Raw genomic sequence first — 25,280 nt, forward strand, 5'->3', positions numbered from 1 at the left:
GAGGCACATGAATATCAGATATTTAATTTTTTGGATCAACCTCAGGGAATTTTTAATTATAATTTTAAATGCTCCACTGAAGTTGTAATTTGAAGAATGATAAGGGAAAGAAAGTTGGAGAAATCTCACATTCCAGTAACCACAGGCTCACTCATGGAAACTTAGTTGGGGCACAGATGAGTGGATTTAAAGTTTAAATCCACTCGTCTGAAGCCAGGTTTGCAGTGGTTCACTCCAGCACGTGGGGAGGCTGAGGTGGGAGAATCGCTTGAGGCCAGGAGTTCAAGACCAGCCTGGGCAACATAGGGAGACCCTGTCACTACAGATAATAATAATTTAAAAGACCCCAGCGAGGCATGGTGGCAAGTGCCTGAGGTCCCAGCTACTTGGGAGTCTGAGGCAGGAGGATTGCTTGAGTCCAGGGGGTTGAGGGTGCAGTGGGCTGTGATTGTGCCACTCCACTCTCCACTCCAGCCTGGGTGACAGAGTGAGACTCTGTCTTAAAATAAAATCAATCTATTCATCTGCTGTGTCTCATTACTGTAAACTAAAAATGAGGTTCTAAACTCCCCAACTGACTAAATGGACCCCCTCTGGGCCAAAGCAAACCTAAAAAACTAAATTTCAGGCCATGAAAGGAAGGGAGGTTGGACACGCCTCCTTATACCCCCTCCCTTTTGGAGTTTAGCCACAAGTGACCAGCATTAATATTCAATAGTGCACATACGACTGACAATAAGATACCAAATTCCAGCCTGACGCTGGTATCATAGCTGTCCATTGGGTTCCCCTTGTTCATTGCCTAGACAGAGCTGATTTATCAAGACAGGGGAATTGCAATAGAGAATGGGTTTAATTCATACAGAGCCACCTGTATGGGAAACCAGAGTTTTATTATTACTCAAATCAATCTCCCTGAAAACTCAAGGATGGTGGTTTTTATGGATAATTTGGTGAGTAGGGGGTCAGAAAGTGGGGAGTGCTGATTGGTTGGGTCAGAGATGAAGTCATAGGGAGTTGACGCCGTCCTCGTGTGCTGAGTCAGCACAAAACCTTGGCTTCTGCAACCCCCCTTATCTTAACTCAAGCGTTTCTTTCTACTGAGTTCAATTCTTCAGACAAAGCTTAACTCTTTCAACCAATTGCCAGTCAGAAAATCTTTGACTCCACGTAGAACCTATGAGCATCCACTGCTTCAAGATGTTCCACCTTTCCAGGCTGAACCAATGTATATGCCTTCCATGTATTGATTTATATTTTTGCCTGTTACTTCTGTCTCCCTAAAATGTATAAAACCAAGCTGTAACCCAGCCACCTCGGGCATCCTTTCTCAGGACCTCCTGAGACTGTACTCTGAGCCATGATCACTCATACTGGCTCAGAATAAACCTCTTTAAATATTTTACAGAATTTGGCTTTTTTTTTTTTTGGTCAACATTACCATTATAGCTCCACTCTTTAATGTTTATAGAGAAGGAACAAGAGGTTCTCTGAGATATTTAATGTTTCAACTACAAAGATTTTCTTTAATCTCCCAGGAACATAACCTTTTAGTATGAGGCTTATGATGACCACACAGCTTATAAGACATTGTATTGGTTGTCTTGAGTTAAAGAGTACGTTTGTCTTAAGCCTTTGCATTTGTTCCCCTGAGCTGCAAATGAACTCACTGGACCTGCGATACGTAATCCATCAGCTGGAAATGAAATCTCCAGACTGATGTTAATTAACCTTTCATTGTAGGCTGGACTTACTCACTTCTCCATCTGTAGAAAAATCTGAAGTCTGACAGGTCTGAATCAAGCACAGCATGAAGCTTGATTCTTTGGCAGACATCTGTATGGAATGGACAAGTAAGTGGATTTTGGAAGAGAGAGGTTTCCAGCAAGGATTTCAGGGGTTCTGCATTCTCACCTCTCAGGTCAGAGATACAGCCTTACTGTGCCAGGGGCACAGGCATGCATTTCCCAGGGACAATGGTCCTGACTCCATTCATCCCTGTCTATCCTCCTGAGAAGGAAAAATTCTTTTTATGGTGGTGCCATGGGTCTCAGGTCTCAAGGAATCATCTTGAGATTCTCCCATAACATCTCCCATCTTTTTATTTATTTATTTATTTATGAGACAGGGTCTTGTTCTGTCACCCAGGCTAGAGTGCAGTGGTATGATCATGGGTCATTGCAGTCTTGAATTCCTGGGCTCAAGCAACCTTCCTCCCTCAGCTTCCCAAATAGTTGGGACTACAGCTCACAGCACTATGTCCAGCTAATTTAAAAAATATTTTGTAGAGATGGGGTCTTGCTATTTGCCCAGGCTGGTCTCGAACTCCTGGCATTAAGTGATACTCCCACCACATCTCTGGGGTTACAGGAATGAGCCACTGCACCTGGCCTCTCATCTCTTTAATGGTATCCCAAAAAGGTGAAATTGGATATATGATTGATATGTTTTGGCTCTGTGTCCCCACCCAAATCTCATCTTGAATTGTACTCCCATAATTCCCACATGTTGTGGGAGGGACCCAGTGGGAGATAATTTTAATCATGGGGGTGGTTTCCCCCATAATATTCTTGTGGTAGTGAATAAGTCTTATGAGATCTGATAGTTTTATCAGGGGTTTCCACTTTTGTATCTTCCTCATTTTCTCTTGCTGCCACCATGTAAGAAGTGCCTTTTGCCTCCCGCCATGATTCTGAGGCCTCCCCAGCCATGTGGAACTGTAAGTCCAATTAAACCTCTTTTTCTTACCAGTCTCAGGTATGTCTTTATCAGCAGCATGAAAACAGACTAATACAATGATAAATAGTTTTTGTTTGGTTGGTTTTTTTTGTTTTTGTTTTTTTTGAGATGGAGTTTCGCTCTTGTTGCCCAGGCTGGAGTGCAATGGCATGATCTTGGCTCACCGCAACCTCCCCCTCCTGGGTTCAAGTAATTCTTCTGCCTCAGCCTCCTGAGTAGGGGGGATTACAGGCATGTGCCACCACACCTGGCTAATTTTTGTATTTTTAGTAGAGATGGGGTTTCTCCATGTTGGTCAGGCTGGTCTTGAACTCCCAACCTCAGGTGATCTGCCCACCTCAGCCTCCCAAAGTGCTGGGATTACAGGCATGAGCCACCATGCCTGGCCATGTTTGGTTGGTTTTTAAAAAAATTTTATGAATACATAGTATGTGTATATATTTATGGAGTACATGATAGTATATGGTTTTCTGATGAATATCTGTTTATATTGCAGATTTAATATCTGTATGAAAGTCTCATTCATTCACAGAACATCAATTCTTTACCAGGTAGGCTTTGATATGCCCAGCCACAGAATTAGAGGAGAATGGAGTGGGGGACTTGATGGAGCAGCCGCATGATTTTTTTTTTTTTTTTTTTGGTCTACATTCCATTCCATAGGCATCCTTGTATCTTCTGTCAATGAAAAGAATCAAACTCTGTAAAATATTTGAAGAGGTTTATTCTGAGCCAAATATGAGTGACAAATGGCCTGTGACATGGCCCTCAGGAGATTCTGAGAATATGTGCCCAAGGTGGTCAGACTACAGCTTGGTTTTATACATTTTAGGGAGACATAAGACATCAATCAATACATGTAAGATATACATTAGTTGGGTCCAGAAAGGTGGGACAACTGGAATTGGGGGCTTCCAGGTCATAGGTGGATTCAGAGATTTTCTGATTCGCAATTGGTTGAAAGAGTGATTATCTAAAAACGTGGCATCAGTGGAAAGAAATGTCTGGTTAGATAAGGGGTTGTGGAGACCAAGGTTTTATCATGCGGATGAAGCCTCCAGGTAGCAGGCTTCAGAGAGAATACGTTGTAAATATTTCTCATCAGACTTAGAGCCTATCAGTCTTAAGGTCTGTGTTGATGTTAATGCTGGTCAGCTGGACCTGAATTTCAAAAGGAAGGAAGGAATAATGAGGCATATCTGAATCCCCCTTCCTATCATGGCCTGAACTACTTTTTCAGGTTAACTTTGGAATGCCCTTGACTGAGAGGGGGAGTCCATTCAGATGGTTGGGGGGTTTAGAATTTTATTTTTGGTTTATATTTCACTACCTTTTCCCTCCTGGTGGGCAAGGACTGTGGAGTTTTGGGAAAGTACATAATCTTCTTAAGAAGCATTATTTAACCTCCCTCCCACCCAAAGGACATGGGGGTGGGGAAGCTGATTTGAATGTAAAAATGGAAAAAGGCAAGACTTCAACAAAGAGAATGTTGAGGGCTGTTTGACCTTCCCTTTCTGGACAGCATCCTTTGGCACAGTTTCAGTGCTCTTTGTCTCCTGCTGGCAGGAGGCAGACACATTTTCCCAGAGCAGCAACATCCTTTATCCACAGACCATTTCAGAAGTGCTATCTCTAAATTGTCTGCAGAGGTGGAAGGAGGTTTTGCTAAAACTGTTGACAGAGCAAAGGTGCAGCCAGATCAAAATCCTGCTACTTGAAACTCCTGGGCGGTAGTTTTTGGAGGTTAGAAGAAGACCACAGTGGGCAGAAAGTGAGATTTCATTGGAAGGAAGCATCCCTATGTTGTCAGGGCAAGACGGATGAAAACATAGTGATGGTGGAGCAGGGAGAGATTGCTCTGTTAAGAAACCCAGGCAATCTGTGGTTCCTTCATCCAATGTATTCGCTGTCCTGCAGTGGTTGTTCACATTACAAATATGGCCATGTTGCCTACTGCGTATAAAATATTCATAAGCTCTGTACCCTTGCCCACTGCCCTTGGGATAAAGCCCAGGCTCCTCAGCCTGGCACACAACATTCCTCACTATTTAGCATCCTTCTTACTGTCCCCCACCCTGCCTTTTATGGTCCAGCATCACTCAATTACTTCTCAATTACTTCCAGTTGTCTCAACCACCATGGTGACTCCTCTGGGTTGATTTACTGCCTGAAAGAATCTCCATTCATACTTGAGGTCACCTCCTCCAGGAAGCCTTCTTTGACCTTCTCTGGACTGTACTAGATGTCCCTTCTTTGTCTCTCCCACTAAAATGTGAGTTCTGTAAGGACAGGGATTGTGATGTTTAAATCTCATATCCCTCAGCACCTAGCATGGGGCCTGTTGGGTCCCCAGCACTTGTTTGAGACACAATTGGGAATTCAAGCCCTTAGTGGGCAGGCTTATGCCCAAGGGGAAGCTGAGAGGAAGGGGCTGGGCGACACTTTGAAACTCCCCAATCATGAGTCACTCTTCCTTCCCAGCAGGAGTGAGGGGAGGGGTGGAGAAAGGCTGGAAGGAAACAGGAGTATTAAGAACTCACATCCCCACCCCAACAGAATCAACTACTGCATTTATGCTTTAGAATGTGCACCACATCATTGCCAAATGAATTTCCTTTCCATGGTTTCTTTTTTATCCACTTTCTGTTTTTTTCTTTGATCATTTGTTTTGTTTTTAAGAGAGGGGTCTCTCTATGTTGCTTAGGCTGATCTTGAACTCCTGGGCTCAAGCAATCTGTCTACCTTGGCCTTCCAAAGTGCTGGGATTGCAGGTGTGAGCTCTGCTGTTGTTGTTTTTAATTAATAATTATTTTAAATAAAAGTAATATAAACACATGGTTTAAAAAATACTAAGAGCTTATGTAGATAGGCTTATAATGAAAAGCAACAATCTTCTGTCCCAACTCTTTGTAAACCTAATGCCCCAGCCTGGAGACAATGATTTTTTACCTTTTTAGCTTTTTTCTGATAGTTTTCTTCATATCTCTACCTTTTCTTCCTCCATCCCTCCCTCCCTCTCTCCGTCCTTCCCTCCCTTCCTTTCTTCCTTCCTTCCTCCCTTCCTTTCTTCCTTCCTTCCTCCCTTCCTTTCTTCTTTCCTTCCTCCCTTCCTTTCTTCTTTCCTTCCTCCCTTCCTTCCTTCCTCCCTTCCTTCCTTCCTCCCTTCCTTCCTCCCTTCCTTCCTCCCTTCCTTCCTTCCTTCCTTCCTCCCTTCCTTTCTTCTTTCCTTCCTCCCTTCCTTCCTTCCTTCCTTCCTCCCTTCCTTCCTCCCTTCCTTCCTTCCTCCCTTCCTTTCTTCTTTCCTTCCTCCCTCCCTTCCTTCCTTCCTTCCTTCCTCCCTTCCTTCCTCCCTTCCTTCCTTCCTCCCTTCCTTTCTTCCTCCCTTCCTTTCTTCCTTTCTTCCTTCCTTCCTCCCTTCCTTCCTTCCTCCCTTCCTTTCTTCCTTCCTTCCTCCCTTCCTTTCTTCCTTTCTTCCTTCCTTCCTCCCTTCCTTTTCTTCCAAGGCAAAGTCTTGCTCTGTTGCCCAGGCTGGAGTGCAATGGCGAGATCATAGCTCACAGTCTCCAAATCCTGGGTTCAAGCGCTCCTCATGGCTTAGACTCCCAGGTAGCTAGGACTATAGGTGTGAGCCACTGAAACCACCTTTGCAAAAATTATGGCAGTGAGAAATTATGGCAGTGGGAGAGATCTGATATAGCCAACCTCCCCACTCTTGCCTTTAGCTTTCAAGTTGCCTTAATTATTCCTGGGTTTAAGCTGAGCTAACTCTGAAAGACATTTACTTTATAGTTTAAATGATAATAGCCCTTCCCCAAACTCAACTGTCTTTGCAAAGCTAATGAAAGGCCACCAGGCTGGGGGAAGGGAAGCCTGAACTCTGCTAAGGTATAGACATAAACGATAGCCAGCCATTATTCTGGAGGTTACAAGATATGCAACTTCCCCAATTACTCCTGCGAATAACATCACTATTGTAGATTGGCCTTTTGAGATACCTTTTCAAGTTTTTTGCATGTCTGACACCCATGGCTCCACCTGGACCCCCCAGTCAATGGCTCCACTGCTCCTGTGACCCCACACAGTGCAAGAAGAGGCTTCAACTCCCTTGATTTCATCTCTGACCCAACCAATCAGCAGCAAGCACCCATTACCTAGCCAGCCCCATCCCTTTCCCCAAACTACCTTTGAAAAACTCCTAACCTAGGAGCCTTTGATGAGATTGACTTGAGTAATGATTTTGTCTCCCAAGTCGCATGGCTGGCTTCATGTCTATTCAACTCTTTCTTCACTGCAATGCCTTGATTTTTGTTTGTGCAGTGGGCAGGAGGAACCCATTGGTGGTCACACCACCACATCCAGCTAATTTTTAAATTTTTTGTAGAGACAGGGTCTCGCCACATTGCCCAGGATGATCTCGAACTCCTGGCCTCAAGAGATCCTCCTGCATCAGCCTCCCAAAATGCTGGAATTACAGGTATGAGCCATGGTGGCCAGCCTCTACTATTTCTTGATTTAGCAAACTGAGATATTTAAGGTATACAGCTGACCACGTGACCCACACCTGAAACTGATGGCTGCCCTTTGGAATAAGGTCAAACTCCTTAACAGGGCTAACCAGGCCTGCATCTTCTGACCCTTCCACCATGCTTATCTACTTTTTAATTTTATTTTGTTTTCCTTGTTCATGTACATTGTGAATTTTTACATCTTTAGAATACCCACCTCCTGGCATTTATGCCATATATATTATCCCCTCCTCTGGATTGTGGGCTGGATGTTAATGCCTTGCTTCTGTGGACTAAATTTGTCAAAAGTGATGGACTGTCACTTTCATGACATTCCAAAGACTCTGGTTTCTGTCTTGCTTGCTTGTTCTAAGAGAAGTGAGCTTCCAGGTTGTAAACTGCCCTGTGGAGAGGCCCACATAGCAAGGAACTGAATAGTAACAGCAACAGCCCACAGTGAACTGAATCCTGCCAGAAACTGTGAGTGAGCTTTGAAGTGGATCCACCCCCAGTCAAATCTTCCGATGAGACTGAAGCCCTTCCTGACATATTCACTGCCACTTTGTAAGAGACCTCGAGCCATAGAACCTGGCTCAGGCCAGAATCCTGCCCCACAGAGACTGTGAGATGATAAGTATTTGTTGTCCTCCGCCACTAAATGTTGGAGTAACTTGCTATACAGCAATAGATAACTAATGTCACCATTATGCCATATAGTTTTCTATTCAGTCATAGAGTTTTCCTTTTTTTTTTTTTTTTTTCTGAGATGGAGTCTCACTGTGTCACCCAGGCTGGAGTGCAGTGGTGTGATCTCAGTTCACTGCAACTTCTGCCTCCTGGGTTCAAGTGATTCTCCAGCCTCAGCCTCCTGAGTAGCTGGGATTACAGGCGTGTGCCACCACACCTGGCTAATTTTTGTATCTTTTTAGTACAGACTGGGTTTTGTCATGTTGGGCAGGCTGGTCTTGAACTCCTGACTTCAGGTGATCCGTCCACCTCGGCCTCCCAGAGTATTGGTATTATAGGTGTGAGCCACCATGCCCAGCCTAACAATTTAATCTTCTTAACGCCTCTTTCCTGTACCCATCAAAAACTGTGTTTACAGATTGGGCATTCCTTTCACATCTGTTCCCATGCTCATATCACCATATACAAAATATTAAACACAGGCCGGGCGCAGTGGCTCACCCCTGTAATCCCAGCACTTTGGGAGGCCAAGGTGGGTGGATCACGAGGTTAGGAGATCGAGACCATCCTGGCTAACATGGTGAAACCCCGTCTCTACTAAAAAATACAAACAATTAGCTGGGTGTGGTGGCAGGCGCCTGTAGTCCCAGCTACTCGGGAGGCTGAGGCAGGAGAATGGCATGAACCCAGGAGGCGGAGCTTGTAGTGAGCCAAGATCTCGCCACTGCACTCCAGCCTGGGCGACAGAGCAAGACTCCGTCTCAAAAAAAAAAAAAAAAAAAAAAAAAAAAAAAAAAAAAATTAAACACATGAGAGACTTATTAGGCCATTCCATTTTTTTTCCCATTATTTATTCTTGAACAGTGTTCTCTGGCTTTATTTCAGACACAGAGATCCAAAGTACCCCGAATATCTGTCAGTTATAGCTGTGCTCTCCTCCCTGCCAAAAGGAAACACTAAAGAGTCACATGGTTTACATGAGCAATTAGCAGCAGCTGGCCAGAGCAGCAGACATATACATGCTTCTGTTAATTTCCACGGGAATCTGGGACTGTGCTTTAGGGTCCTAAAAATCACAGACAGTGCTGGACAATAGAACACACGTTTGGCCAGGCGCGGTGGCTTATGCCTGTAATCCCAGCACTTCCGGAGGCCAAGGTGGGCGGATCACCTGAGGTCGGGGATTGGAGACCAGCCTGACCACCATGGAGAAACCCCGTCTCTACTAAAAATACAAAATTAGCCATGCGTGGTGGCACATGCCTGTAATCCCAGCTACTCGGGAGGCTGAGGCAGGAGAATCGCTTGAACCTGGGAGGCGGAGGTTGCGGTGAGCCGAGATCGTGCCATTGCACTCCAGCCTGGGCTACAAGAGTGAAACTCCGTCTCAAAAAAAAAAAAAAAAAAAAAAAGAACATGAGCTGCTCCGAAAACACATGTCCTCAGCACTGCATTCTGCACAATGGGACTGCTCCGAAAACGCATGTCCTCCGCGCTGTGTTCTGTACAATGGGGCTGCAAAGTGAAAATGCTTTTATTGCCTCTCTCCAGGCAAATGAGTATTGTTCTTCCAAGAGGCCATTGTTGAAGAATCTCTAGAATCCTTTGAGAATCGCCTTCCATAGATTGTTTCCACATAGTATAAGGATACTAGGCTTAGTCCTTCCATCAGTCTCATATTTTACCCTTCTCCAAACCCCATTCTCTTACTGGATGACACTTCTCTGCTCTGACTAAAACATCCTTTCCTCCAGGTGGTCTTGCATGAAGGCAAGTTTTATTCTTTGTTTTTTCTTTCTTTCTTTCTTTTTTTTTTTTTGAGACAGGGTCTGGCTCTGTCATCCAGACTGGAGTACAGTGGTGCAATCTCGGCTCACTGCATCCTCCACCTCACGGGCTCAAGTGATCCTCTCATGGCAGTCTCCTGAGAAGCTGGGATTACACGTGCCTGCCACCACACCCTGCTAATTTTTAAAATTTATTTATTTATTTATTTGGAGACAGAGTCTCGCTCTGTCGCTCAGGCTGGACTACAGTGGCATGATCTCGGCTCACTGCAACCTGTGCCTCCTGGGTTCAAGCGATTCTTCTGCCTCAGCCTCCTGAGTAACTGGGATTACAGGATGTGCCACCACACCTGGCTAATTTTTGTATTTTTAGTAGAGATGGGGTTTCACCATGTTGGTCAGGCTGCTCTCGAACTTCTGACCTCGTGACCCACCCGCCTTGGCCTCCCAAAGTGCTGGGATTACAGGTGTGAGCCACCATGGCTGGCCTAATTTTTTAAACTTTTTGTAGAGATGGGGTTTCACCATGTTGCTCAGGCTGGTCTTGAACTCCTGGACTCAAGAGATCCGCCTGCCTCAGCCTCCTAAAATGCTGGAATTACAGGCATGAGCCACTGTGCCCAGCCAAGTTCTGCTCTTTCTGCTGCTTGCTGCCAGGGCTTTCTTCACTTGTCATGAAGTAATATAATCATGTAGATCTCATTTTCCCACTGATAAACTAGGAGCTCTGTGAGGGCAAAGACTTTGCCTCGCTTACTGCTGTGTCCCTGGGAACTGGTCTCAGCAGTAAGCACCGATAGATAATTGTGAAAAGAGGCTGGGCGTGGTGGCTCATGCCTGTAATTCCAGCACTTTGGGAGGCTGAGGTGGGCGGATCACGAGGTAAGGAGATCGAGACTATCCTGGCTAACACGGTGAAACCCCGTCTCTACTGAAAATACAAAAAATTACCCGGGCATGGTGGCGGGCGCTTATAGTCCCAGCTACTTGGGAAGCTGAGGCAGGAGAATGGCGTGAACCCGGGAGGCGGACCTTGCAGTGAGCTGAGATCATGCCATTGCACTCCAGCCTGGGCGACAGAGTGAGACTCCGTCTCAAAAAAATAATAATAATTAAAAAAAAAATTGTGAAAAGAACGTATAGGCTGTATGCAGTGGCTCACCCCTGTAATCCCAGTACTTTGGCAGGCCGAGGCAGGCAGATCACTTGAGGTCAGGAGTTCGAGACCAGCCTGACCAACATGGTGAAACCCCGTCTCTACTAAAAATACAAAAATTAGATGGGTGTAGTGGTGGGCGTTTGTAATCCTAGCTACTCAGGAGGCTGAGGCAGGAGAATCGCTTGAACCCTGGAGGCAGAGGCTGCAGTGAGCCGAGATCACGCCACTGCACTCCCGCCTGGGCAACAGAGGGAGACTCTATCTCACAAAAAAAAAAAAAAAAAAAAAAGGCTGTAAAATTTTGCAAAAACAAATCCATCCTTAAAAAAAACAAAATTTGTCACCCTTGTTGAGGGTTAACAGCCAAGATTTACGGAGAATTTACTGAGGGTCAAACACTGGGCCTTTATTTTATTTTATTTTTTTGTGATGGAGCTTCACTTTTGTTGCCCAGGCTGGAGTGCAGTGGCATAATCTCAGCTCACTGCAACCTCTGCCTCCTGGGTTCAAGCAATTCTCCTGCCTCAGCCTCCTGAGTAGCTGGGATTACAGGCACGCACCACCACGCCTGGCTGATTTTTTGTATTTTTAGTAGGGACAGGGTTTTGCTATGTTGGAGAGGCTGGTCTCGAATTCCTGACCTCAAGTCAGGAGTGATCTACCTGCCTCGGCCTCCCAAAGTGCTAGGATTATAGGTGTGAGCCACTGTGCGTGGCCTGTTGTTGTTTTAGAGACAGTATCTCTGTTGTCCAGGCTGGAGTGCAGTGATGCAATCATGGCGCACTGTGGCCCTGAACTCCTGGCCTCAAGAGATCCGTCTGCTTCAGCCTCCTGGGTAGCTGGGACCACGGGCAAGCATCATAAGGCCAAGCTAATTTAATTTATTTAGTTTATTTTATTATTTAGTTAATTTATTTATTTAATTATTTGTTTATTTTAGGGACAGAATCTCACTGTTTACTTGGCTAGTCTTGAATTCCTGACCTCAAGAGGTCCTCTTACCTCAGCCTCCCACAGTGTTGGGATTATAGGTGTGAGCCACTGTGCTCAGCCACCAAAACCATTTCTAAAGAAAGTCAGGCCGGGCGTGGTGGCTCGCACCTGTAATCCTAGCACTTTGGGAGGCCGAGGCGGGTGGATCATGAGGTCAGGTGTTCAAGGCCAGCCTGGCCAAGATGGTAAAACCCCGTCTCTACTAAAACTACGAAAATTAGCCAGGTGCGGTGGCAGGTGCCTGTAATCCCAGCTACCTGGGAGGCTCAGGCAGGAGAATCACTTGAACCCGGGCAGCAGAGGTTGCAGTGAGCCGAGATCGCACCACTACACTTCAGCCTGGGTGACAGAGTGAGACTCCATCTCAAAAAAAAAAAAAAAAAAAAGCAGAATGGAGTTGTGTGTCATATAGCCATGCTGGAATGACTGGGATGCTCCCAAGATGCCAGCAGGTAAGTCTGAGTGTGTTGTGGCAAAGCCATTCTCATCAGGTGGCAACACTGGATCAGGGTGGAAAGGGCTTCCAGGGAAGGGGTGATGTCCACTTGGGTGCCCCTAGGTACTTGCTTGCCCTGGGAACAGGAAACCTAAGCTGTATTCTTACCCCACCCAATGAGCCAGCCCCAAGACCAACTCCTCCTGGGAGGGCTCCTGGAGCTGTCATCCCCCTCCAGAGCACCCACCCTGGCTCCTTCCTTATTCAGTCCTGACCTTCCTAATTTTGTGCATGTGTGATAACCAATGCACCCATGAAAGAAACAGTCCCTCCCTGTCCTCACACTCCAGACAGCAGCAGGCTCCCCGACACACCCACCTGACACTTGGTTCTGCCTGGATCACAGTGTGCACTCCTGTGCATTAGACCTGTGTACACCTCTCTTTCTCTCAATCTGTCAGGCTGGGAGTTCAAGGGCAGAGGCTGTTTTTCTCTGCAATATTTAGCATATTTGACATATAAAAGATAATCAGTAAATTGAGACATCAGTTATGGGGGAATGGAAAAAAATCCTTGGAATCCTTGTTGTTATTGTTTTTGAGACGGAGTCTCACTCTGTCACCCAGGCTGGAGGGCAGTGGCACAATCTCGGCTCACTGCAACCTCCACCTCCTGGGTTTAAATGACTCTCCTGCCTCAGCCTCCTGAGTGGTTGGGATTACAGGCACCTGCTACCACGCCCGGCTAATTTTTGTATTTTTTAGAAGAGACAGGGTTTCACTATGTTGGCCAGGCTGGTCTCAAACTCCTGACCTCAGGTGATCTGCCCTCCTCGGCCTCCCAAAGTGCTGGGATTACAGGCGTGAGCCACCTTGCCGGGCCCAGACAGATCTAGTTCTGATTCCAGTTCTGCCACATTAGCTGTGTGACTTTGGGTGAGCAACTCAATCACTCTGAGCTTCGAGTTGCTTATTTCTAAATTGAGAACACTAATAATTAACCTTTGAGTTTGACAAATGAGGACTGAACGGGTTCATATATGTCACACACCTTAGCGCAGTGCATGGCAAAAAGCATGCAATGTTTCCGGACCACAGTGGGGGTTAAGGGGCCTGGATTCTGTTCTGAGGTTTGCCATTGTCCTAGAGCAGGGTATTCAACTTCTCCAAAGCCCAGTGCTCTCATCTGTGAAAAGGGGGCATCTCCACACCCTCCTCACAGAACTGTGGAGCACGTTAAACTTAAAATGATGCACACAAAAGTACCTGACACACAGTAGCTACTGAGAAAACCCTTTGTTACACTGTCTAGACAAACCGTGCCTGACCCTTTATACTCTGGAGTCTCCTGGTGCTCAGGTCTATAATGAGACAAAAACACACTCTAGGATGGTTATTGGCAGTTAGGTCCAGCCCAGGGGAGCTGCCCGTTTAGAGAACGCTGGGGCAAGTTGCCTAAAACCTCAGCTCTCCACACCATAAGGTCCATGGTTCCAAGGTACCCATTTCCTCTCCGAACAGAAAGTCCAGCTCTTCCTATAAAGACAAATCATGCTGTCCCTCCCAAGAGCTGCAAGCAAGGATAGAGACAGAGCAAGACACACGCTTTGATCCAGGATGTTCTGTGATGTTTATAATTAGAAAAGTTGCTCAGAACAGGATAGAACCTTGGGAAGGCTGATGGGGAAGCAGTCCAGACTAGGCTGGACTTTGAAAGAGGGCCCACAGGAAGGAAAGGAAAGGTGGGGCAGGGGGGCGGCGGTGTTCTAAGTCCCAAGGCAGGTTGCTAGGAGGGGTGCTGACTCAGGCTGGAGTGTAATCTGGAAACATCATCTTTGCCCAGTCCCTGTAGGGCTGGGGCCCACTGGGCAGGTGTCCCCAGGGCTGTGAGACATCTTTATGAAGTTCTCCAGGTGGCTGTTACAGGCGGAGGGCATTCTCTGGCTGTCACTGGGTCTTCTGCAGGTCCTCAGGCCCAAAGGAGGAGGGCAGCAGCTCCTGGACCGTCATGACAATATACGTACCATCCGGCTTGGTCATGTACACGGGCCAGTTGGTGCCAAACTGGAAAAGAGGCAAAGCTGGCGTGAGAGACACAGCGTGGCTGAGGGGGCTGAGACGGACTGGGTCTGAGTCTGACTCTGCCACTGTCTAATGTTCCTCTCTTTACCTTGATTTTCTCATCTGTAAAAGGGGAATGACCATAATTGTACCTGGATCATAGTGCTGCAGGGAGGAGGAAATGAAAGAATGCTGTGAAACTGAACAGTGCATGGTACATCGTGAACAGGCACCATTCAAGACTCACCCAGGGCTTTATAAGAGCAACAGCTAACCCTTGGAACCTCCTTCTGCTATGACAAATGATAACTAACACCCGCTTCCCTTCAGTATCCCCTTTACACCTCACACCAGGAGAAGCTGCAAGCCTGCTACATATACTCAGTGTATTAGTCTGTTCTCAAGCTGCTAATAAAGACATACTTGAGACTGGGTAATTTATAAAGAAAAGAGGTTTAGGCCGGGCGTTGTGGCGCACGCCTGTACTCCCAGCACTTTTGGGAGGCCGAGGCAGGCGGATCTCCTGAGGTCAGGAGTTCGAGATGAGCCTGGCCAACATGGTGAAACCTCATCTCTCCTAAAAATACAAAAATTAGCCAGGCGTGGTGGCAAGCACCTGTAATCCCAGCTACTCAGAAGGCTGAGGCAGGAGAATCTCTGGAACCCGGGAGGCAGAGGTTGCAGTGAGCCAAGATCACACCACTGCAGTCCAGCCTGGGCCATAGAGCGAGACTCGGTCTCAAAAAAAAAAAAAAAAATAAAATAAAATAAAAAAGGAGGTTTAATGGACTCACAGTTCCACATGGCTGGGGAAGCCTCACAACCGTGGCGGAAGAGGAAGGAAGAGCAAAGGGATGTCTTACCTGGCAACAGGCAAGAGAGGACTTGTGTGAGGGAACCCCCATTTATAAAACCATCAGATCTCATGAGACTTATTCACTATCACGAGAACAGCATGGGAAAGACCCGCCCCCATGATTCAATTGCCTCCCACCAGGTCCCTCCCATGACATGTGGGAATTATGGGAGCTACAATTCAAGATGAGATTTGAGTGGGGACACAGCCAAACCACACCACATAGATACTGCACATGCGTGGTTTCATTATCTACCCTGTGAGGTAGGTGCTATCATGATGCCCATTTTACTGATGAGGAAACTGAGGCTTAGCAGAGTAAAGTCAGCAAAGAAAAATTTGTCTCTTGATCTTTCTCCTATACTATGAGGAGCACTGTTTGTTTGCTGTGTGACCTTGGGAAAATGATAACTTTCTGGGGCTCACTCAGTGTCTTGGTCCATGGAATGGTTTTAGGGATGGGAGAATGCAGGATGGTAGGCAAGAGGTTAATCAGCAGCGGCGTCATGACAAGAGCCCTGGAGGTGGGGTCAACAGACCTAAGCTCTTCCTGGCCAGGTATTGTGAGATGCAGAGATGATTCATGTAAAGCATCTCTGTGCACATAGTAGGTGTTCAATTAATAGATGCCATTCTTATTGATTATGTTGGTAGCCAGTGACTGCTCAGGTCTGCAGCCTCCTGTTCTTCCACACTTCTCTCTGAATCACCAAGTTATTCCCGGGCACACTCAATCTTCTGGCTTTTTTAGAATTAATGTTTTAAGGAAGGAAATTTTTCTGCTTGACAGGCTGTGCCTGAGGGTAGGTACGGACGAAAGTTGAGCCGAGGGCGAGTTTACGTGTCAGGTCCCTGGCCCCAACGCCTCATCTCTTATCATTTGCATTTGGTTTCAGTTTCGCCCCTGCCTCCTTCAGCTTTTCCATTTGCCCTCTCTCGTTTGCCAACATCCAATCTGTTTGGAGAAAACAGCACTGAGCAATTGGACCACGTCGGGGCCTTGGGAGCCAGGGACTTGGCGCCCTGTTGTGGCTTCCTTATATGACCTTCGACATTTCCACCGTGCAGGGTAGCTATTTCTGCCCCTCTCAAGTGAGACAAATTCCACCGTGTAAATTCACTGCTTTCCCGGTGGTACGTTTTTGGATTTGGGAAATGTGTCTGATTTGCACTCCTGGCAGGAAGCAGGAGGAAGATGGAAGTGTCTGCATCCCCAGATGCTTTGAAACCCCACGGCACAAAAACAAAGCTAAAACAACCTCCTTTCTCCCAAAACACAACTCCAAAAGCAGAAACTCCCACGGTACAAGCAGCATCCACATGCCAAAGTACCATTATGTTTCCTCCATGGCTGAAAATAATTTTGTACAACTTACAGAACCACAAAGACAGAGAGGCAGCCATGAGGAGCATGGGCTTCAGAGTCAGCCTGAAGGGCCATGGATACCCGTATGTCACCGCCTGGCAGGGGGCCCTTCAGTAAGTCATTTTACTCCTCTGAGCCTCAGAGTGGTCACTGGGAAATGGGAATAACGACATGCATTTCACTCAGTCTTGGGGAGGGGATTAAACAAGATGCTGTAGGTATGTATTTATTTTTGAGACCGGATCTCGCTCTGTCACCCAGGCAGGAGTGCAGTGGCTTGATCACGGCTCACTGCAGCCTTGACCTCCTAGGCTCTAGTGATCCTCCTACCTCAGCTTCTGGAGCAGCTAGGACCACAGGCGTGCACACTATGCCTTGCTAATTTTTAAATTGTTTGAAGGGACCGGGTTTTACTATGTGGCCCAGGCTGGTTTTGAATTCCTGGGCTAAGGTGATCCTCCTGCCTCAGTCTCCCAAAGTGCAGGGCTTACAGGTGTAAGCCACCATGCCCACAAGATGCTGTATTTCGAGGGGCTCTTGATATTATACTGGAGCTCAGGGCCTGTGGGATTCTCTAATCTTTTGGGACTCTAGAGGACACAGATCTCTTTGAGAATCCACAATAGTTACTGACATTCCCCTTTCCCCAAATGTACATATAAACATGAAAACCTTCCCCTGAGCCTGGATTAAGAACCCATGATCTAAACTATCCCTTCATTTTCATTTTTTTGTTTTGTTTTATTCCTTTTTTTTTTTTTTTTTTGTGGAGAACAGGGTCTCGCTATGTTGCCCAGGCAGGTCTCGAACTCCTGGACTCAAGCGATCCTCCTGCCTCTGCCTCCCTAATTGCTGGGATTACAGGCTGAGCCACCATACCTGGCTTACCGTTTTGTTTTTAGAGTTGAAGAAATTGCAGCCTTCCATCAAGAGGACTTTTATAAAAAGTCCTTCAAGTCTCTTCTTGAAAATATCCAATGGCTTACCTTTATTCCCTTTTTTCCCAATGTATATAATGTGATAAAATATATATAATGTAAGATTTGCCATTTTAACCATGTTTAAGTGTACACTTCAGGCTGGGCGCGGTGGCTCACGCCTGTAATCCCAGCACTTTGGGAGGCCGAGGTGGGCAGATCACAAGGTCAGGAGTTTGAGACCATCCTGGCCAACATGGTGAAACCCAGTCTCTACTAAAAATACAAAAATTAGCCGGGCGTGGTAGCTGATGCCTGTAGTCCCAGCTACTCGGGAGGCTGAGGCAGGAGAATTGCTTGAACCCAGGAGGCGGAGGTTGCAGTGAGCTGAGACTCTGCCACTGCACTCCAGCCTGGGTGACAGAGTGAGACTCCGTCTCAAAAAAAAAAAAAAGTGTACACTTCAGTTTCCTTTATTCTTGGAATAAAATGTACCCTTCGTTCCATGGCCAGGCCCCATGTGATCTGGCCTCTGCCCACCCCTCTGACTTCAATCCCATTGCTTTCCTTCCACTTACCAGGCCCTAGCCCTCTAGCCCTCGTGGCCTTCTTGCCTCTTCTCAAATTCACCAAGGGTCTGAACTTGCTGGTTCTGAATCTCCTTTTTTGACCTTTGTCTGTCTCATTTTTTTCCTCATTATTTATATTTCTGCTCAAATGTCATGCTCAAAAAGAGGGCCTTCCTGGATATCTAAAGCAGGGGTTGGCAAACCTTTTTCTGTCAAGGACCAGACAGTAAATATCTTAGGTTTAGAGGCCATGTGGCCTTTGTCGTAATGGCTCACCTCTGCTGTGTCAGGGCAAAGTGGCTATGGACAATAGGTGAATGAATGGCCATGGCTGTGTACCCATAAAACTTTATTTACAAATACAAGCAGCAGGCTGGATTTGGCCCAAGGGCTGTTGTTTGCTGACCCCAATCTGCAGTGTCCCCTGTTTGCCCGTTTGTCACTGGATTCCTTTTTTTCCCTGCATTTTGTTTTCCTCTATAGCCCTCTTGACTCAGAAACGCCACTGTTTGTTTATTTATTTTGCTCCTTGTTTATCATCTGTCTCCTGCATTAGCCTATGAGCTCTGTGAGGGCAGGGCCTGGCCCATCTTTTCCCTGTGCCTCCCCAGAGCTACCTCAGGGCCTGGCACAAAGCAGACACTCACTCGGTAAGTATTTGTTAAATGAAGGAATAATTTCCAGTGACTCATGCAAGCGTAGGGAGGCCTTAGAAGTCAGCCAACCAAGCAAACAGGACAGTAGCTGTGTCTCCACGCCTGCCATGCCTGCCATGCCTGCAGCTTGAGGTGGCTCCCATAGCCTGCGACAGGGAAGATATTTGCATTCCAGAAAGCAAGAGAAGCTGCTTACCTCTCTCATGACTTGCCTGCAGGCCCCACATGGAGATATAAAATCATCTTGCATGTCACTGGGGAAGCAAAGAATCAAACTCAAATTAGTCTCTCCCAAGGACTGAGGACAATTGCTAAGATTCGGGCCCTGAGTCTCGGTCTGTTCCTGATTTGGGTCATACCCCATCAGGCAGTTCCTGATTCACAGATCCACTGTGTCCTGAAGGCTGAGAAGGCCAGTTGGTGGCTTTCCACACTGCCACAAGGCAGGGCCATGGGCAGGACTTTCATTAGTGCCATCCATAAACGTTTACTGAGCACTTACCATCACCCACACCCGGGAATACAAAGGTCAAAGAGAATTTGTCTCTGGTCTTCAGGAGATTGTTCAGCCCAGTGGGTTATGTAAAAAACCAGCTGAGTTATCATGTTAAACAAAATGCAGCTGGGCGCGGTAGCTCACGCCTGTAATCCCAGCACTTTGGGAGGCCGAGGTGGGTGGATCACCTGAGGGCAGGAGTTCGAGACCGGCCTGGCCAACATGGTAAAACACCGTCTTTACTAAAAATACAAAAATTACCCCGGCTTGGTGGTGGGCGCCTGTAGCTCCCAGCTACTCGGGAGGCTGAGGCAGAAGAATCGCTTGAACCCGGGAGGCAAAGGTTGCAGTGAGCCAAGACCGTGCCATAGCACCCCAGCCTGGGCAACAAGTATGAAAATCCTTCTCAAAAAAAAAAAAAAATTGCAGAAGGAACACACAGTATGAGGGAGCTCATCCCTGCCTGTGGACTGAGAAGGAAGATTTTATAGAGGAGGAGGCATGTGTCCTGGTCCTTGGAGGAAATGTACAGTTCATAAGTCACCATTTAGTGAATGTCTACTGTATGCCAAGCTCTGTACCAGGCGCTCAACATTCATTAATTCATGTAATTCTCAGAGCAGCCTGGTGTCACGCATGTCTGTGTGAAGAGAGTCCACCAACAGGCTTTTTTTTTTTTTTTTTGAGATGGAGTCTTGCTCTGTTACCCAGGCTGGAGTGCAGTGGCGTGATCTTGGCTCACTGCAACCTCCGCCTCCCGGGTTCAAGCGATTCTCCTGCCTCAACCTCCTGAGTAGCTGGGATTACAGGCATGCACCACCATGCCCGGCTAATTTTTGTATTTTTAGTAGAGACGGGGTTTCACTGTGTTAGCCAGGATGGTCTCGACCTCCTGACCTCGTGATCCGCCCACCTCGGCCTCCAGGCATGAGCCACCCCGCCCGGCCCGACCAACAGGCTTTGTTTGAGTAATAAAGCTTTTTAGTCACCTGGGTGCAGGCAGGCTGAGTCTGCAAAGAGAGTCAGCAAAGGGAGATCAGGGTGGGGCAGTTTTATAGGATTTGGGTAGGTAATGGAAAATTACAGTTAAAGGGGGTTGTTCTCTTGTGGGCAGGGGCGGGGGTCACACGGTGCAGGGTGGGGAGATTGTGAGACTCATTGTCGGGGGAGGGGGTGGAATGTCACAAGGTCGATTGATTAGTTGGGGTGGGGAAGGAACAAATCACAATGGTGGAATGTCATCTCTTGTGGTTCTTCAGTTGCTCCAGGCCATCTGGATGTATATGTGCAGGTCACAGGGGTTAAGACCGCTTAGCTTGGGCTCAGAGGCCTGACATCAAGATGTCAGAATGGCCACTTTAAGGGTGAGGAGATAGGTTCAGTGTGATGAAGAGGCAGAGATGCTATTTGGAAGCCCTGGGTTTCTCTGTGTCGTAGGCGAAGGAAATAAATAGTATGTGCAGGCTGGGCGCGGTGGCTCATGCCTGTAATCCCAGCACTTTGGGAGGCTGAGGCGGATGGATCACCTGAGGTCAGGAGTTCGAGACCATCCTGGCCAACATGGCGAAACTGCATCTCTACTAAAATACAAAAAATTAGCTGGGTGTGGTGGTGCAGGCCTGTAGTCCCAGCAACTCAGGAGGCTGAGGTGGGAGGATCACTCGAGCCTGGGAGGCGGAGGTTGCAGTGAACTGTGATTGTGCCACCGCACGCCAGCCTGGGTGACAGAGTGAGACCCTGTCTCAAAAAACAAACAAACAAAAAAACAGTATGTGCAAAGGCCCTGAGGCATGAAAGAATAAAGTGCATATGTCTCAGAGAGAAAAATGGGCTCCTTGCACTGAAGAAGCTCACCAGCCAGGGATTGCCTGTGACAGTTTAGGCTCCCACAGGCAGACCTCCAGCTCTGAGCAGGACAAGGATTGGTCCCTAAAACAGGCGGCTTTGGCCAGGCACAGTGGCTCATGCCTATAATCCCAGCACTTTGGGAGGCCGAGGTGGGTGGATCATGAGGTCAAGAGACCAAGACCATCCTGGCCAACATGGTGGGACCCCATCGCTACTAAAAATACAAAAATTAGCTGGGTGTGGTGGTGCACACCTATAGTCCCAGCTACTCAGGAGGCTGAGGCAGGAGAATCACTTGAACCCGGGAGGCAGGGGTTGCAGTGAGCCGAGATGGTGCCACTGCACTCCAGCCTGGTGACAGAGCGAGACTCCGCCTCAAAACAAAACAAAACAAACAAGGGCCTTTCATGATGGAAAATTCCAAGCCTGCACCACAGGTGAAGCCAGCAGCCACCATCCTTCTTACTCTTCTGGACCCACAGCTTTGTGATATCTCTGGAAGAACATAGGATTTTTATTTATTTATTTATTTGAGACAGGGTCTTGTTCTGTTGTCTAGGCTACAGTGCAGTGGCACAATCATGGCTCACTGCAGCCTCTGCCTCCTGGCCTCAAAGGATCCTCCTACCTCAGCCTCCTGAGTAGCTGGGACTGCAGTCACGCACCACCACACTCGACTCATTTTCTGATTTGTTGTAGAAATAGGGTCTTACTATATTGCCCAGGCTGGTCTTGAACTTCTGGGCTCAAGAGATCTTTGCACCTCAGCCTCCCAAAGTACTGGGATTACAGACATGAGCCACCATGGCTGGCAGAACACAGGATTTAAATTTTGGTTTTTAGTTGGCTCTTCCTTTTGCTATGTGTGACTTTGACTAAGTCATTTTAACTCATCCAAGTCTCATTTATTTGCTGTAAAATGTGGATGATATGTCATCTGCTTTGTAAGAATGCTAGAAGATAAAATGAGATAAGGTGTATGGAAGACTTTGTAAACTTTAGAATGTTATATACATATTGGTACTGCCTGTTCTAAGTGCTGGACATTTATTTCCTTACGTATGTAAGCTCTGTCATAATTTTAGTACTTTATCAGACACAGTTTTATTATATGCTATGTGCTTTATGTACTATTTCATAATTCATCTTATTATATCTTAACAACAATTGTTATTAAGATAATGTGTGCCTATGCCTGTAATCCCAGCACTTTGGGAGGCCGAGGTGGGTGGATCACAAAGTCAGGAGTTCAAGACCAGCCTGGCCAACATGGTGAAACCCTGTCTCTACTAAAAATACAAAAATTAGCCGGGCGTGGTGGCAGATGCCTGTAATCCCAGCTACTTGGGAGGCTGAGGCAGAGAATTGCTTGAACCTGGGAGGTAGAGGTTGCAGTGAGCTGAGATCATGCCACTGCACTCCAGTCTGGGCGACAGAGCAAGACTCCGTCTCAAAAAAAATAAATAAATAAAAATAAAAATAAAATAAAAAAATAAAAAAAAGATAATGTGTGCCTAGAATGTGCCAGGCATTCTGCAAAGCATTTTATATGCATTGTCTCATTTCAACCAACAAATATTTACTGAGCACCTACTATGTGCTGGGCACTGTCATTGGTGCTAGGAGTGCAGCAGTGAACAAAACAGACAAAATTCACTATGCTCAGGAGTTTATAGACTAGTGAGGGGAGCTAGGCAACTGATCAACCACCCAACCAACCAACCATGCGTCAAGTGGAGATAGGGATGATACTATGATTAGAATAAAGCAGCTGAGGTGCTATTTTCTCTAATCCTCACCATTACTACCTTTTACACATGGGGGTCCAGTCAATGAAAGGTTCTGTTCCATGGGACGATGGGGTCCTCTCTGAGCACGCTTCCAGCTTCAGAAGAAAAACCCATGGGCACATGAGAGGGTGGGGACTCCTGCCCAGGATGCCAAGTGAACTCTTGGAATTACTGGGTGACAGCTGTTGCAGCCAGGGCCTCTTAAGCTTTTTGGGGGTTATTTTTCACTTCATTCCACACATGTCGACCAAAATCCTTCTCTATGTCAGGCAGGCATGGGAAAGGAGCAACAAAGACCAATCGGACAATCCCTGGAGCTTACCCTCTGGAGGGGGAGATAAAATTTCACATAAATGCCATAACAAAGGCATGGTTAGGGCCATGGGAGAGTTGCTCTGAATGAAATTCAGCCTTCCTTCCATGGCCTGTAAGGCCCTGTGTGATCTGACCCCTGCTGAGCTCACCGCTTCCTTTCTGAATCTTTTTTTTTTGAGACGGAGTCTCGCTCTGTCGCCCAGGCTGGAGTGCAGTGGCGCGACCTCGGCTCACTGCAAGCTCCGCCTCCCAGATTCGCGCCATTCTCCTGCCTCAGCCTCCTGAGTAGCTGGGACTACAGGTGCCCGCCACCATGCCTGGTTAATTTTTTTGTATTTTTAGTAGAGACGGGGTTTCACCGTGTTAGGCAGGATGGTCTTGATCTCCTGACCTCATGATCCGCCTGCCTCGGCCTTCCAAAGTGCTGGGATTACAGGCATGAGCCACCGCGCCCGGCCTTCTTTCTGAATCTTGTGGCATCTGTGGCCCACTACCCAATGGCTAGCTCCCTGGACAAGGTGATCTGCATCAGGGATTTCAAGGTGGGCAAGCATGCATTCCACTGGGAAGGTAGATTTGGTGTAGGCTTCAACAACCAAAAGTCACAGGATAGTGTTTCCAGGCAGCCTAGCACTGAGGATGTAGAGACAGCCCGTTAACAGTAATGGCTTACACATACATAGTGGTTCTGTGTGCCAGCCTCTGTGCTAAGGACCTTAAGTGGATTAGTTCATTTAATCCCCCAACAACCCTGTAAGAGGCCGGGGTATGCAGGCGCTCTTATCACCTGCATGCTGTAGATCATGAAAGGTGAAACGACTTGCCCAAGGCCACAGAGTTAGTGAAGTGGCAGAACCAGGATTTGAACCCCAAATCTACACACTCTGCCTTTGGTAGTTTTGCAGCTTGCAGAAGAAATAATGATAACTTTAAAACAATGTAATAGTTTGAGGCTGAATGCGGTTGGTTGCTCATGCCTATAATCCCAGCACTTTGGGAGGCCGAGGTGGGCAGATCACTTGAGGCCAGAAGTTCGAGACCAGCTTGGTCAACGTGGTGAAACCCTGTCTCTACTAAAAATTCAAAAATCAGCCAGGCGTGCTGGCCGGCACCTGTAGTCTCAATTACTCGGGAGGCTGAAGCATGAGAATCGCTTGAACCTGGGAGGCGGAGGTTGCAGTGAGCCGAAATCTTGCCACTACACTCCAGCCTGGGCGGCACAGAGAGACTTGTTCTCAAACAAAACAAAACAAAACAAAACAAAACTATATAATAGTTTGAATGTATTACATACTCTGTGTCAGGAACTTTACAGAAATTGTTTCTTAAGACCCTGTAACAGACCAGTCTCCTCCATTTCACAGATGAGAAGCCAGGCTCAGGGTCTAAGCAGCATGCCCAAGGTCCATAATGCGGCTGGATTTGGAAACTGGTTTCACTGACCCTGAAGCCTGGGCTTCTAACTTACTCAACGTTCCTGCCAAGAGAGAGCACTCAAGACTGAGCACCTGCTGGCTGCCGCAGGATGTTTCTTCACAGCTTCCCCCTTTCTCCCTCTCCCCTGCCCTTCACTCTGTCCTGCCTTTTGCTGGCTATTTACAGTTTTCTGTGGTTCGTGCTCACCTTGGTCACACACTGAGGCTGTGCTTATCAGACTCGACGGGCTGGAAACCTATTGACTCTGATCACTACAGCTGGGACCCAGTGGGGCAATCTCATCTGTCTGTGAGCAGTAAGACACACAGACCTTTCCTGAGTGCGGTCTCCATCCTTAAAGACCTGAGAGGGGTTCTCTCTGAGGTTGCTCAGACCCATCTGATGTTAACAAGGGAGCTGGTACTTCTCATTCATCCTCTAAATCCACAAACGCTCTCAATTTAACAAATCATGAGTGCGATAATGAGTGCATCTTGGGCTCAGGGAAACTGAGCTGAATACCCAGAGTACAGCAGTTGGGTGCTGGAAAAATGGCAGGTTTTGTGTAAATAAGGACATTTGCTAATCATTGCTAGTGATACTTAGTTTTGTTTAAAAGTCGATAATGACCAAGAGAAAAAGCCTCTCATTTGGAAAATTCTAAATAGAGCAAGGCATCATTATC

At 47.0% G+C, this 25,280-nt stretch overlaps 1 protein-coding gene across 1 annotated transcript in view; it reads right to left on the reverse strand.

The window, feature by feature from the left end:
• Window positions 1-13,911: 13,911 nt before the first annotated feature.
• CDA (cytidine deaminase) overlaps window positions 13,912-25,280 on the reverse strand; it is a 29,195-nt gene continuing 17,826 nt past the window's right edge. Inside the window, exons 3-4 of the mRNA XM_001161389.6 lie at window positions 18,927-18,984; window positions 13,912-14,369 (exon numbers count right to left, since the gene is read on the reverse strand). Of these exons, the coding sequence (XP_001161389.1) occupies window positions 14,253-14,369; window positions 18,927-18,984 (175 nt within the window). The 3' untranslated portion in view covers window positions 13,912-14,252. The remainder of the gene's footprint in view (window positions 14,370-18,926; window positions 18,985-25,280) is intronic.

This window comes from Pan troglodytes, chromosome 1, assembly GCF_028858775.2.
Source record: "Pan troglodytes isolate AG18354 chromosome 1, NHGRI_mPanTro3-v2.0_pri, whole genome shotgun sequence".
Taxonomy (NCBI): Eukaryota; Metazoa; Chordata; class Mammalia; order Primates; family Hominidae; genus Pan; species Pan troglodytes.